General features: G+C 38.0%; 1 protein-coding gene across 1 annotated transcript in view; it reads left to right on the plus strand.

Moving 5' to 3' along the window:
• ATP6V1G3 (ATPase, H+ transporting, lysosomal 13kDa, V1 subunit G3) overlaps positions 1-5,062 on the plus strand; it is a 41,363-nt gene extending 36,301 nt beyond the window's left edge. Inside the window, exon 3 of the mRNA XM_006834171.1 lies at positions 4,889-5,062. Within this exon, the coding sequence (XP_006834234.1) occupies positions 4,889-5,062 (174 nt within the window). The remainder of the gene's footprint in view (positions 1-4,888) is intronic.
• Positions 5,063-16,197: the final 11,135 nt, after the last annotated feature.

The raw sequence follows: 16,197 nt of genomic DNA on the forward strand, positions 1-16,197 counted from the left end.
GACCATCAAGAGAGAAGAGAAGAGAGCAGGACCCTACCCAGAAAAGCAGTGACGCCCAAGATGGAGGCAGAGACGATGGCATGGAGAGATAGAGCAGCTGGGGACTCCAGACCCAGAGAGGGAGAGGGGCTGTGTGCTGATGACCGGGGGGCAGGCTTACAGGGTATACCCTTTGGTTGGCTGATGATGCACAGAGGGAATTGTAACCGTGGTAATGAAACAATATATGACAGGATGAATGTAAAGCTAAGGTTCTCCCATGTAAACTATCATATAATTCACAATAAAACATTTAAATAAATAAGTAAAATAACATGCTGGATTGTGGTAGTGGTGGTTGTGTGCCACCTAGCCAATCTTTAATTTATAGAGGTCATGTATAAGGATTCCTAAACTGCAAATCTCTATGGAAGAAGAAAGCTTCATCTCTCTCCTATAAAGTGGCTGGTAGATTTGAACCACTGAATTTGTGGTTAGCAGGCCAACTTGTAGTCCACTGGATGGATATATTGGGTTAAATAAAATCGTGGTGGTGGTGGTTAAATGCCATGGAGTTAGTTCCGACTCATAACGACCCTGTACAAGGTTTCTGAGGCTATAAATTTTTAAGGGAGCAGAAGATGACATCTTTTTCCCACTGAACAGCTGGTATTTTCGAACTGCTGCTCTTGAGGTTCACAGCCCAATTCATAACCACGATGTTACCAGAGCTCCTTTATATGTTGGATACATAGGATTAAATATTATTAAAATTAATGTCACTTATTTCTTTTTATCCTTTTTTAATATAACAACTAGATAATTTAAATTTACATATGTAGTCATTTTTTGGCACATTGTTGCTGTTGTTGTTAAGTGCCACCAAGCCAGTTCCGAATTATAGTGACCCTGTGAATATAGGGTTTCTGATTTATACAGTAAATCCCTGGTTACGAATTTCCAAACATGGACATCTTGTACTTGCCCTTTTGCTATGTAAATCTGCCCTCACTTTGATACAATTGAACCAGGGTTTCAAAGTGGTTCATTGCTTTTCCACCCTCTGTTAAAAATTTTCCTTTTGACCTCGGACACATGAGAGGGCTTCTAAAAGTTCATAGGAATTTTAAAACGATGGAATTTTTCCATAAACTTTTTGAAGCCCCCTCTAACTGACTCAGAACCTACATTTTAAAAAAAGTTTTTATTGTAAATTGAGTGACAGTTTGCATGGAAGAGTATCAGTTCTACACTCATCCTATTGTATTTTGTTTCATTGCAATGATTACAATCCCCTCCATGCATCATCATTCAACAGTATTTTCTTCTATTCCCTCTGTGGGGTTTTTTTTTAAATGTACAACATGAAAACACTCAAGAATATATAATCACTTAAACAACCAAAGGGCACATTCTGCAAGCCTGCCTCCTAGCTGCCAGCACACAGCCTTTCTCTTTCCGTGAGTCTAGCTAGAGTCCTCAACTGCTCTATCTCTCATGTCCTCATCTCTGCTTCCATCTCTGGTGTCCCTGCTTCTCTAGATAGGGTCCCACATTCGGCTCATGCTCTTCTCCCTTGATGGTCCTAGGGTCCTCTGTTCCTGGACTGTAAGATTAACTACTCCCCCCTTTTTGTTACAAAACTTCTACCTTTACAATTGTGACAATTGCAGTTTGTCATGATAACAATTACTCACTACTGAATCATAAAAATCTTATCCCCATCTTCTTTCACCAGATCAGTCTAGACAAGATGAAATTTATTCAGCAGGGATTCTACCTTCCTCTGTACACTCTGAAACTAAATTCTCTCTTGAAAACTTGTAAGCCAGTCACTGAATGGCTGGATGTTCAAGCTCACCTGTTGTTCTTCAGAAATCCTGTACATGGTCCCTATGAGTCAGAACCGACTCGACAGCACTTAACAACAACAACAACGACAGTACCGCTCTATACAGGTTACATTCATGAATCTGGTTTACTTTCTACAGTAATGTTATCCTTATAAAGAATCTGAGTTTGAGATGAACTTTTTCAAAGTCCTACAGGAAGCTTCATTAAATTGTTAAGTGCCTTCCAGTCACTTCCAACTCAGAGCGACACTGTATAGGGTTTCGGAGGAGCAGCTGGTGAACTTGATTTGCTGACCTTGTGGTTCAAACTGAAACTGCAGTCCACTGCATTAACCCACAGTGCCACACCAGGAATCCTAGCCTATTAATAATTAATTTTAATTTTAATGTTGCTCCAAAGAAAAATAGGTAATAGTTCAGAACAGTTTGTTAAAAATTTTTCAACCATTTAAGAACCCCCCAGATTTTTCAGTTTGGGAAATAGGTGTTCATCAGAAGTTCTCTTACACTTTTAAACTTTTACCAAGGGAAATATGATCCATATGTTTCTGTTTCTTTTATATTTGCTTATCAAAATGTTATTTTGTAAAAGTCATTTGATGCCTTAGAAGTTAGATCTTTCCTTTCATCAAGGCACCTTTTCTGAAAACGTGGTTCCACTGTGAATGTAGTGGGGAGAAAAAGAAAACTCTGGAATTAGAGGATATAGAAAAAATAAAAAATGCATTTGTTACAAATATAGAATACACAGACTTTGGAAACAACAAAGTCATAACCAAACAACCTAAAAGTTAAAAATGCTAAGAATTGGCAGCGAGAAAGAAAAGCTCTCTCCTTAATTGTATCCTGGCAGTCCGAATGCCCCCAGAAAATTGTGCCAGAGTTTAGGAAAGTAAATATACAAGAAAAAAAAAAAATGCATACACAAAAGAACAAACTTCAGGTAATTATTTTGGATTGCAAATAAAGATAAATTTAATATTCAAACAATCTAATAAAATAACCATTTGGAAACAACAACAACAAAAAAAAGATCTTAAAATTATTCTCTTTGAACTAGAAACACCTATTGTCTGGACTATAAACAGAAAATTACTTGAACTTGATAGTCCCAACCACATTTGATTTCAAGCTTACGACCCAGAAAGATCAAGTGCATTCTAGAATTTGGAGGAGTCTAGCTCTGGTAGCCTAGTGGTTACAAATCAGACTGCTAATCTCATGGTCAGCAGTTCGAAACTACCAGCTGTTCTGCCGGTGAAAGATGAGGCTTTCTGCTCCCATAAAGATTTACAACCTTGGAAACTGTGCAGGGTCACTGTGAGTCAGAACTGACTCCACAGCACGTAACAACAACCACCCTGGTAGTATAATGGTTACGAATCGGGCTGCTAATCTCACAGTCAGAAGTTTGAAATAACCAGCTCTTGCTATGAGTAGGAATCGACTCCACAGCACATAACAACAACAACCCTGGAGACCTGGTGTAGTGTTGTGGGTTAATGCATTGAACTGCAAAGTCGGTTTGAACCACCAGGTAGGCAGTTCAAGCTCACCAGCTGCTCTTTGGAAACCCTATCCAGGGTCTCTATGGGTCAGAACCAATGACAGCACTTAACAACAACAACCCTGAAGTTGAAACCAATCATTATTGGAGCCTCTAGGATTAAAGGAAATGCATAGCCTCTCTAGAAAGTCACAGAGGAGACAAAGAAACAATAAACCAGCTATCAAGTCTTAACAATGCCTTTTTAAGAAACAAGAGTTTACAGAGGAGTCAGTTTGGAGCTGATTGTTTGCTTTAGCAAAGCCTGTGTTTGCCAAGATTGGCAATGTCAAATTTCCTTACATCTTTAACTCTCCTGGAGAAATATTTTGGTGATACTAGGTGGAAAAACTGAAAGGACAGAGGAAACAATGGGAAATTCTGGGTATCGCTGGCTATTAAAGAGCAATGTGAAAAAATATTAAATTGTCTAAAATTATAATGTAATTCAGTTTAGAGCAAATTCCATTTACGAATTTCAAGTAAAAATTTTATGATTGCGTTTATTACCCAAAATGATATTGCTATACATGTAAAGTATCCTACCTGACATCCTGTAGCTATGTTACCTGGGAGAATGAGGAATGCATGATTTCATCAATTCAGATGATGTTTTTAAAAAAAACCAATCAGTCAGTTATTTACTTTTTTAGCAAAGATAGATTTACTGACATTTTTCAAATTTATTTTCCAGAGTTGTAGTTCATAACCTAAGCAGTAGGAACGATACTGGAACTAAAAGGAAATTATTATAAATACATGAAAATGTGATGAAAAAAAATAATTGAAGCATGACTTAATGGTTGTAAACTTGTATTTGATTTGCACTAGGTGGAGGTCAGCTTAGAACTAGAAATAACATGCCATGATGCCTTCCAATTCTCAGAAAATATTTATCCAGCTCACTCATGGTATTAGTGATCTTGTCCATGAGAAAATTCTGGTAAAACAATATACAGTGTGTGCACCAATGAATAATCAAGGAAAAGCAGAATAAATCTCTAGTGGACCAAAACAAATTTAACTTCCAAAATAATTACATTTGAATATGGTAGATGTTGTTGCTATTGTTGAGATCAACTCAATTCTTACCCTACAGAACTACACAGTAAAGTTTCCTACATTTTACTCTTTACAAACCCTGGTGTAGCACTGTAGGAAAAGCAATGGATTGCTAACCACAAGATCAGCAGTTCCTACCCACCAGCTGCTCTTGAAAACCCTATATGGGGTCACCATGAGTCAAAAGCGACTCAATGACACACAACAATAACAATCTTTATGGGAGGTGACTGCTAGGTTTTTCTCTCTCAAGGAGCCATTGGTAGGTTCCAGTCACTGACCTTTTGGTTTGTTGTTAGGTGCCATCGAGTTGGTACCAACTCATAACGATCCTATGTACAACAGAACGAAACACTGCCTGGTTGAACTGAGTATTTAACCAGTGTGTCACTGGATCTCCTCAATATGATGGATAACGTGGTAAATTGTGCCTGTTCTATTTTGGTAGATAATGGGCTCTCAGAGTAATCTTGCAGAAGAAATAGAAGAGCAAGCACTAGTGAAGATACAAGATCTGAATGGAAGCTACAATCAGTACCTGGAGAGTGTGATGAACCAGCTTCTGAGCATGGTCTACAATATGAAACCAGAAATCCACATGAACTATAGACCCACAAACTAAATGCATGCCATTGTTTTCAATAAATGGTATATGTATGCTGCCCAGTTGCTTATGGCTTCAGTTTTTTATTAAGGAATTTTAAATCTTAAATTTACTGAATATCTACTGATTTCAATGTGACGTAGCTTGTACATTGTTGGTGGTGTTTTTAAGTGCCATCAAGTCAGTTCCAACTCATAAGGACCCTGTATAGGATGTCCAAGGAGCAATTAGTGGGTTTGAATCACCAACCTTGCAGTTAGTGGTCCAGCACTTATAACAGTGAATAAAAAAGAAAACTTGTTGTCATGTCTTTCCTGGAAATATATGTGACTTAGAGAAATGTAAGAATGCAAAGTAACACGTCTTGTGACAACAGAAAAAACATGGTCTTGACATGTTTTTAGTGTATTTTTTCATTTCTTCTTTTTATAAATTTAGAAAATGTGCTATTAGTTGGCATTGCCATAATTTTCAAGAGAATAATCATGACTCCCATACAGATACATAATGAACATATGTCAAGGCTCTTATTTAATTCTTTAATCAGCGAGGAAACCAGTAACTACAAAGGCAAATACTAAAACTGCACATGTAAAATATAAGAAGGTAAGTCAGTAAGTATTGCTACTAGGGTTCCAGTGTATATATGCACAGGTTTATCCTAAACAAAACATGTTTAATATATATGTCTGGTGTCTTGCAGACAAGTTCTTTCAGAAATACACTTGTCTTAGTCTCATTAGGGTACCTTTAGAAAAAAGATCAAATCAAACTGTAGCTTCTGAGAGTATTATTGTTGTTGTTTTTAGGTGCCATCTAGTCGGTACTGACTGATAGCGACCCTACGCACAACAGAATGAAACATTGCCCAGTCCTGGGCCAACTTCACAATTGTTGCCACACTTGAGCACATTGATGGTGCCGTTTTGCCAAATGCTGGGGGTTTCCTCTTTATCTCTGACCCTACACCTTAACAAACATGATATCCTTCTCCAGTGACTGACTGGTCCCTCCTGACAATATGTCTGAAGTATGAGAGATGAAGTTTGGCCATTCTGGACTCCAAGTGGTACTCTAGTTGCACTTCTTCCAACACAGATCTGTTGGTTCTTTTGGCAGCCCGTGGCACTTTCAATATTCTCCTGCAATATCATAACTCAAATTCATCAATTCTTCTACAATCTTCCTTATTCACTACCCAACTTTTGCATGCATGTAAGGTTATTGAAAATATCAAGGCTTGTGTCAGGCACACCTTAGTCCTCAAGCTGACATCTTTGCTCTTCAACACTTTAAAAGAGTTCTTGTGCAGCAGATTTACCTAATGCAATACATCATTTAATTTCTTGATTGCTGCTTCCATAAATGCTGATGGTTAATCCAAGGAAAATGAAGTCCTTGACAACTTGAATCTTCTATCCAGTGCTAAGAATGTTGTTTATTGTTTCAGTTGTGAAGATTTTTGTTTTCTTTACATTGAGATGCAATCCATACCGAAGGTTGTAGTCACTCATCTTCATCAGTAAATGTTTTAAGTCCTCTTCACTTTCAGCAAGCAAGGTTGTATCATCTGAACATCGCAGGTTGTTCATGAGCCTTCTTCCAATCCTGATGCCACGTTTTTCTTCACATAACCCAGCTTCTCAGATTATTTGATCAGCATACAGGTTGAATAAATATGGTGAAAGAATACAACCCTGTCACACATCTTTCCTAATTTCAAACCATTCAGTGGTCCTATGTTCTGTTCGAACAACTGCCTCTTGGTCCAGATACAGGTTCCTCATGAGCACAATTAATGTTCCAGAATATTCATACTTCATAATGTTGTCCATCGCTTGTCATTATCCACACAATCAAAAGCCTCTGCGTAGTCAATAAAGCACAGGTAAATATCTTTCTGGTATTCTCTGCTTTCAGCCAAGATCCATTGGACATAAGCAACGATATCCCTCATTCCACGGCTTCTTCTGAATCCGGCTTAAACCTCTGGAAGTTCTCTATCAATGTATGCTTGTAACCATTTCTGTATTACTTTTAGTAAAACTTTACTTGAATGGGATATCAAAGAGGTTGTCTGATGATTTCCACATTCCCAATGGGAATGGGCACAAATACGGATCTCTTCCAATCAGTCGGCCAGATAGTCATCTTCCAAATTTCTTGGCAGAGAAGAGTGAGTGCCTCCAGTGCCACCTCACTTTCTTGAAAAATTTCAATTTTGATTCCATCAATTCCTGGTGCCTTGTTCTTTGCCAATTCCTTCAATGTACCCTGGACTTCTTCCTTCAGTATCATTGGCTCTTGATCATAAGCTACCTCTTGAAATGGTTGGTGCAGTGACTCTGAGTATTCCTTCCATCTTCTTTTGATGTTTTCTGTATCATTCAATCATTTGCCCATAGAATCCTTTAATAATGAAAGCTGAGGCTTGAATTTTTTCTTCAGTTACCTCAGCTTGAGAAATACTGAGTGTGTTCTTCCCTTTTGGTTTTCTAGCTTCAGATCTTTGCATATTTTGTTATAATATTTGACTTTGTCTTCTCAGGCTGACCTTTGAAATTTTCTTTTCAACTCTTGTACCTCCTCATTTATTCCATTTGCTTTATCATTTCTATGCTAGAGAGCAAGTTTAAGTGTTTCTTCTGACATCCAATTTGATGTTTCCCTTCTTTCTTGTCTTCTTAATGATCTTTGCTTTCTTTCTGTGTGATGTTCTTGATGTCATCCCACAACTCGTCTGGTCTTCTGCCTTTAGTGTCTAATGTATCAAATATGTTCTTCTGATGAGCTCTAAATTCAGGTAGTGTATCTATTGGGCCAATTAAATTCAAGGCAGAGAAGTCAACATAGAAGGTTATGATAACTGTTTTTCAGGATTCCAAGGGGTGGGGGAATCTTAATACATATTTTCAAAGGATACAGGACAATAGTGGGGACTTATTACAAATTTCAGTTTAAGAATACTGAAAAGTACATTGGTGAGTTAAAGGCCAGGGAAGTTGTACTGAAGAATTACTTTCCATCACTACAGTGCACCTGCTCATTCTTCAAGGATAATAAAGCCTGCTCTACAATAATTTTGTTACCCTATACACTCTATAATCCTGATCTTACACCTTTAGACTTCTTTTTGTTCCCCAAACTCAAAGAACATTGAAAAGGAACATGATTTGAGTCCCACAAGGATTCACTTTAGACACAGTATAAATCCAGAATTGTTTGGAGAAGGATTGTAGTGGTTGTTGTTAAATGTCATCAGGTTGGTTCCAACTCATAGCAACCTTAACAACAACAAAACAACAGTAGCCTTTCTGAGGAGCAGCTGATGGCTTTGAACCACCAACCTTGCAGTTCAAATCGACATTGTTTAGTTCATATAGACATAGATCAAGGATATGTCAAGAAAAAATAGATTCATATTTTGATAATTTCATTTAACAAATATTTGTATAATTTTGTATCAGAACATTTTATACTTACCCTCCTATATATTTTATATATATCCTAAAAGTTGCATATATATTATGTATCACATATATGATATGTTATGTATTTTATATTTTATGTGTACATATATATGTATGTGTATGAATATATTAGCCAGTAAAAGGAATTTACAAGTAAACTCTATATTGACTGACTCCACAGAGTTGTAGGAGGGAAATCAATTGTCCCTCTGACAGAATTAATTTGCATGTCTATGGACACACAGGAATCATTGCTTTCAGGTATCTCCAAAGTAGGACAGAGTTCAAAAACAACGAAAGTTTCAAATCAGCTAGAATTAGAAACCAACAATCAGGGAAATTAGTTTCATCTTTAATGTGTTCCAGAGGAAAGATGTCAGTCTGAGGACTAAGGTGTGCCTGACCTAAACCATGGTATTTTCAATAGGTTCATAATACAAGTGAAAATTGGACAATGAATAAGGAAAACATTAAAAAGAATTGATGCATTTGAGTTATGGTATTGAAGAAAAATATTAAAAGCACCACGGACTATCAGAAGAACAAACAAATCTGTGTTGGAAGAAATACAGCCAGAATGCTCCTTAGAACCAGTATGGCCAGACTTGATCTCTCATACTTCGGACATATTATCAGGCGCTACCAGTCCTGGGAGAAGGACATCCTGCCTGGTAAAGTGGAGGGTCAGTGAGATGGATGGCATAGTGGCAGCAACAATGGGCTCAAGCTTAATGCTTGTGAGGATGGCACAGACCTGGACAATCTTTCATTCTGTTGTACGTAGGGTATCAAGTTGGAATCAACTTCATAGCACCATTGTGTGCATCAGGCACACATAAATATTATGTTATTGTTGCTTGTTAAGTGTCGTTGGGTCAGTTCTGACTCACAGCGGCCCTATATATTAAAATTCTGAGGAGCAGCTAGTAGGTTTGAACTGCCGACCTTGTGGTTTGTAGTCCAGTTCTGATCTTACAGCACCACACCAGTAGCCCTATAAATATTACTGAGATTCTTTATTAAGTTGTAAACAAAAGTAAAAAAAAAAAAATACAGATCACCCTGATGAGGGAAATCATTGATATGATGCCATGGTAAGTTTTCCAGAGTTCTAGCTCCACATGGTGACCTTTTATAGGGTACAGAGAACAATGGAATCTCCTCCACAACCAGGACTGATGGCAACAATGTTTCACATACCTACAGAAGCAAGGAGGAAAGTTTATAGACAATCTCTGAGATTCTAGAGTAGCAACATCACAACCTATCGTTAAGGGGCAAATCTAGAGGAAGGCTCCTGGGAGGGACTTTCTATTCGTCCTGTGCTGGCTAGGAAAATGGCCCAAAACCCACTCCCAAAGACATTTCATTTCTAACTCTGGCAGTTCAGCTGTCAAGAAAAATTGGATTCTGAACATTTAAACTTAGGCACAAGATGGAACACAACTGGAGTCATTTGTAAGCAAAAGCGTTCAGACTTTAAACTCCAGAGCAGAACTAAATAATCGCTATAGCTCTTGCAGAATACTGGTATGGTGCTGTAGGTTAATGCGCTGGACTGTACGATCGGTTTGCTCTGCCAGGCCAGTAATTCAAGCTCACCAGTCACTCCTCGGAAATCCTATACAAAGTTGCTATGAGGCAGAGTCTACCCACTTAATAACAACAACAGCATAGTCCTTTGAGTGTTTAATTCTGCATGTTAAATTAGTTCTGCTTCAAAGAGCATTGATTAAATATGTACAAAGTAAGCATTAAGTAATGATAAAATTGAGCCTTGGTTTAGTGTTATAGGATAATTATTGGACTGATAACCACAAGGTTCACAATTCAAACCTACTAGCTGCTTTTGGAAACCTTATATGGGATTGCTGTGAGTCGGAACTGACTCAGTCATACATTTCAACAACAATGATAAAATTTATAAATAAACTCAAATTTTGCCTATTCTACAGGGGTGGTTTGGATTCCTGGTGTGGTGCTGTTGGTTAAGGAGCTGGACTGCAAAGTCCACTTGAACTGGAGACCTGTGGTTCAAGTTCACCAGCTGCTCCTTGGAAACCCTATACAGGGTCATTATGGATCAGAACCTGACGGTACTTGACACACACACAACAGGGTTGGTTGGGAAGGAAATTAATTATTTCAACTTATGAGTTTTACTTATAGTTTTCTCAACCAATTCTGTGGCGTTTGTTAAATTCTCAACACAGGATGGGCAGGAGTCCCTGCTGGTCCCCAACATCCTGGATTCTATGCCGCTTCCAGCTTTTTACATTCAAATCTGGTTTCATATCTTTGCTGGCTGAATGAGTCATTTTCCGGAACTCTCACACTCTCACAGATGGTAAAGCTGCTAGGTTTCACTTTATTTACATAAGAAAAAAATTTAGATGTTTCAGAGCTAATGCTCATATCTATGATGACTTCCTCAGTCACATACAAAATTGGCTTTTTTAAAAAACACATATATACTTGCCCTAAAATGTTTTTATTTTCACACTGTTCTTCACACAGAAATAAAATCATGAATTGCGGTGTGGTGCTGTAGGATAAAAACTGAGCTGCTTCAGACCCATCAGATGGTCCTTGGAAACCTTATACAGGGTTAACAATAACCCTTGATTTGGTAGTGCAGTTGGCTCTGTAGGGTAAATACTGGACTAGGAACCACAAGGTCAGCATTGGAGCCCACCAGTCGCTGTATAGGATAAAGATGAGTCTGTTTGCTCCCACTAAGACTTATAGCCTCAGAAACCCTATATTCTAGGCTTTATTGACTATGCAAAGGCTTTCAACTGTGTGGATCATGACTTACTATGGATAACATTGCAAAGAGTGGATAATCCAGACCACTTGATTGTGCTCATGAGGAACCTGTACATAAATGAAGAGGAAGTTGTTCTAATAGAACAAGGGGCTACTAAATGGTTTAAAATCAGGAAAGGTTGCATTCTTTCACCATACTTAATCAATCTGTATGCTGAGCAAATAATCCAAGAAGCTTCATTATATGAAGAAGAACATGGCATCAGAATTGGAGGAAGATTCATTAACAAACTGTGATATGCAGATGATACAACCTTGCTTGCTGGAAGCAAAGAGGACTTGAATTACTTATTAATGAAGATCAAAGACCACAGCCTTCAGTATGGATTACACTTCAATGTTGAGAAAACAAAAATGTTCACAACTGAACCAATAAATAACATCATGATAAATGGAGAAAGACTGAAGTTGTCAAAGACTTTATTCTACTTGGATCCACAATTAACACTCATGAAAGTAGTAGAAATCAAATGATATATTAGTTAGGCAGATCTGTTGCACAAGACCTCTTTAAAGTGTTCAAGATGTCAGTTTGAGGAATAAAGTGTGTGTGAAATAATGCATGTGAAAGTTGGACAGTGAATAAGGAAGACCTTAGAAGAACCGATACATGTGAATTATATTCTTGGAGAAGAAAATTGGAAGTGCCATGGATTGCCAGAAGAATAAACAGATCTGTATTTGAAGAAGTACAGCCAGATCCTCCTTAGAAGCCAAGATGGCCAGACTTCATCTCTCATACTTCAGACATATTATCAGTAGACACCACTCCTTTGAACAGCCAACCTTCTGGTTAGCAGTCCAGTGTTTATCCTGAACTGAGAACCACTAGGTCGGTTGTAGGAGCCTTGGAAATCCTACACAGGGTCACTATCAGTCGACTCTAAGTCAATAACAACACTTCCTTTGTGCAAAAGCAGAAACTCCAAAATGAAAAAAACGAATATTAAGTTCTTTGATTTTTTGTTTTGTTTTGTAACTTTCTGTGAATTGGGTGAAGGTTTTCAGAGCAAATCAGTTTTTCATTCAATAATTAACACACAATGTAGCATCACTATTCCCAACTTTTATCTCAAATGGTTCCTTGTGTTAAGGATTGCATATCACCCTAATGTTTTTGTTCACCTATAGACCTGTCTAAGGAGCTCTAGCTCTGGTAGCATAGTGGTTACTAATTGGGCTGCTAATCTCAAGGTCAGCAGTTCGAAACTACCAGCTGTTCTGCAGGAGAAAGATGAGACGTTCTGCTCCTGTAAAGATTTACAGCCTCGGAAACCCTGTGCAGGGTCACTATGAGTCGCAACCGATTCCATGGTACTTAACAACAACAGCAATACCTGTCTATCATTTGGCTGAAAACTGAGCCAAGTGGGTAAATTCAATTCCAGGCTTGAAGGGTGACTAAGGGCCATAGTGTTAGAGGTTACACCAAACTCCATCTGATTAGTGAGTGCCATAAATTCTTATTCATGTCAACTAAAAACAAAATGATGTGATATACAGGATTAAAGAAAAGGAAAATGGTTAAATGTTTTTCTTTATATTAGTATGCAAACACACACTGTCAAGAATTGCCATCAATAAATCATCACTATTCTAGATGGAAGAATCCAGGAGTGGCACGCTAGGGTAAACACGGGATGAAAACAAATCACAAGGTTTGCTGTTCAAACCTACCAGTTGCTCCTCAGCAACCCTCGGAGTCAATATGTATCAGAACCAGCTCAATGGTACTTAAAAGCACCAACATTTTAAATTGACAGAGTTAGTATTAAAAAATGGACCAGAGGATGCAAAAAATTCAGTTTTGAATCTTTCTAGATGAGGTCATCCTAGATCCATCTACGCCCAACCAAACTCCAGACAGGAAAGGGTTTAATCAAGATCAGCAGGGCCACCTGCATTTACCTGTAGCGTAGTGGTTATGAATCGGGTTGCGAACTACAAGGTCAGCAGTTCAAAACTGCCAGCTGTTCCATGGGAGAAAGATGAGGCTTTCTGCTCCCGTAAAGATTCACAGCCCTGGAAACCCTGTACAGGGTCGCTGTGAGTCGGAACCGACTCCACAGCACGTAACAACAACAACATTACAAACCCATGAGTTAGCACAGAGAATACATATGAGCCACCTAGTTAGCCCATAGACTCATGATTAATAAGTTATTGATTTATGCCACAGAATTTTAGAGTGATTTGTTATAAAGTAGTAGCTAACTGATGCACTTATTAGATATGCTTTAAAAAGGAGAGAGTAATAAACTATTCTGAATGCTAAAAGTTTAAGCAAAATGGGACCAGAGCCACAACAATAAGAATCAGATATGTACAAGTGGGATTTTAGGAGAGCATGTGTGGTGAAAGGACTAAAGCATAGCTGTAGGTAACACTAGGAAATATTAGTTACAAAGTAAAGATCCAAAAAATGAAGCAGCAGCTGGAGGGAGAAGCAAGTCAAACTTGTGTGTTTTATTTGGGGTACGAAATGTTAGACCACGTTTGTATTCCAACTGAAATTCCACTAGAAAAGAAGAAATTTCTATATAGAATAGAGGGACACCACTGCAGAAACAAAAGTCCTTGACAAGAAGCACAGAATTCAGGTCACAGGCAGAAGAGTCATCCAATGATAAAAGCAGGGGCATTTATGTTAACAGGAAGGATGAGTGGGTTTTAGTTCACATAAAAGTACGGAGGCAGATTAAATGGTAGAAAGATGAATAAATTCCTGCCTGATTATGTCTTTATTCTGACTAAAATATGAGGGAAAGTATCAGCTGAGAAACTCCAAGACACTTACCAAGAATGGAGAAGCCATAATAGTAATTTTGAAAAATTTATGAAAATGACTATGTGAGGAAGAGCAGTAGGGTCGCCAAGCAGTTTAGAATGTCCAAATAAGATTTATTGTCATAATCAGGTGAGTGTTTGTCTCTAGCACTGGAGAGCTGCTCAGGTGCAGGCAAGGAATAGGCAGGTAGTTTGGTTCTGCCTTTAGATTCCTAACAAAGACTTAAGGTCAACCCTCTTGTTCCATTTCCTTCTGCTCTAAAGATGAACTAAGATAATTCTTAAAATGGCTACTTTAAACCTTAACTTAAAGAGTATAAAGTTATTAGGAGAAAAATTCTAAAAAGAAGGATTGGAATCTAAGTACAGAGTTTGTCAAAAATTAAAGAGTCTATATGATCAACGTGAAGAACTGTACTAATACTATGTCTATTTGCTTCTCCCATGTCTCACTCTCTGGAACTGCCTGATGTTAGCATGTTGTTGTTGTTAGGTACCATTGAGTCAGTACCAACTCATAGGGAACCAAACGAAACACTGCCCAGTCCTGCTTTAACCTCACAATCATTGTTACATTTGAGCCCATGGCTGCTGTCACTGTGTCAATTCATCTCATTGGAGGTCTTCCCCTTTTTCTCCGACCCTCCATTTTACCAAACATAATATCCTTCACCAGGGACTGAAACTTCCTGATGATGTGTTCTAAGTATGAGAGACAAAGTCTGGCCATGCTGGCTTCCAGGGAACATTCTGATTATTTCTTCCAACATAGATTGGTTTGTTCTTTTGGTAGTCAATGGTACTTTAAATATTCTCTTCCAACACCATAACTCAAATGTATCAATTCTTCCATGGTCTTCTTTATTCACTGTCCAACTTTTGTATGCATATAAGGTTATTGAAAACACCATGGCTTGGGTCAGACGCACCTTAGTCAACAAACTGACATCTTTGCTCTTGAAAAATTTAAAGTGGTCTTGTGTAGCAGATTTGTCCAATGCAATACTTCATTTGATTTCTTGACTGCTGCTTCCATGACTGTTGATGGTTGGTTTGAGCAAAATGAAGTCTTTGACAATTTTAATCTTTTCTCCATTTACCATGATGTTATTTATTGGCATAGCAGGAAGTTACTGGTGTGGTGAGTTTACTCACACTCTTCCATGTGACTTGAGGAAGCTACTTACTAAAGACATTTCTGGAAGATCTTGCTCCATATGAATAGTACTCATTCAATCATTGTTCATTTATTCAACCTGCATTGCTGATTTCTATTGCATCACACATTTGAGATTGCCATTGAAAATACAATTTATGGCTATTACCCAAATTGACAAGTTTCATATTCTGACCCCTACAATTTTCAGTGACTCAAGTTCTCACTTCCAGTTTAAGATGAGTTATACGTTGAATGACTAGGGTTTCCTGTGTCCTTAAGTCAATTAAATTCTTGCCATTGACACTGTAGAGTCAGTGAAGACTACTGAATATACCTTAAACTGTCAAAAGAACAAACAAATATGTCTTATAAGAAACATACCAAGATGTTATATTTTAACTCACTTACTTTAAATGTGCAGCAGATTTGCCTGTTTCAATATGTTAAACTATATTTGCATTAGGCAAATCTTCTGCACAAGACTTCTTTAGTGTTTAAGAGCAAAGATGTCAGTTTGAGGACTAAGGTGTGCCTGACCCAAGCCATGGCATTTCCAATAGCCTCATATGCATGTGATAGTTGGGCAATGAATAAGAAAGATCTTGGAAGAATTCATGCATTTGAATTATGGTGTTGGAAAAAATATTGAAAAGTATCATGGAATGCCAGAAGAACAAACAGACCTGTATTGGAAGAAGTACAGCCAGAATATTCCTTAGAACTCAGATGGCAAGACTTTGTCTCTCCCACTTTGGACATGTTATCAGGAGGAACCAGCCCCTGAAGAAGGCCATCTTTCTTGGTAAAGTGGAGGGTCAATGACAAAGAGGAAGACCCCCAATGAGATGGACTGGCACAGTGGCAACAAAAATCAGTTCAACCGTAACAATTGTAAGGGTGGCACAGGA

The sequence above is a fragment of the Chrysochloris asiatica genome, unplaced genomic scaffold (assembly GCF_000296735.1).
Source record: "Chrysochloris asiatica unplaced genomic scaffold, ChrAsi1.0 scaffold00009, whole genome shotgun sequence".
In the NCBI taxonomy this organism is placed as follows: Eukaryota; Metazoa; Chordata; class Mammalia; order Afrosoricida; family Chrysochloridae; genus Chrysochloris; species Chrysochloris asiatica.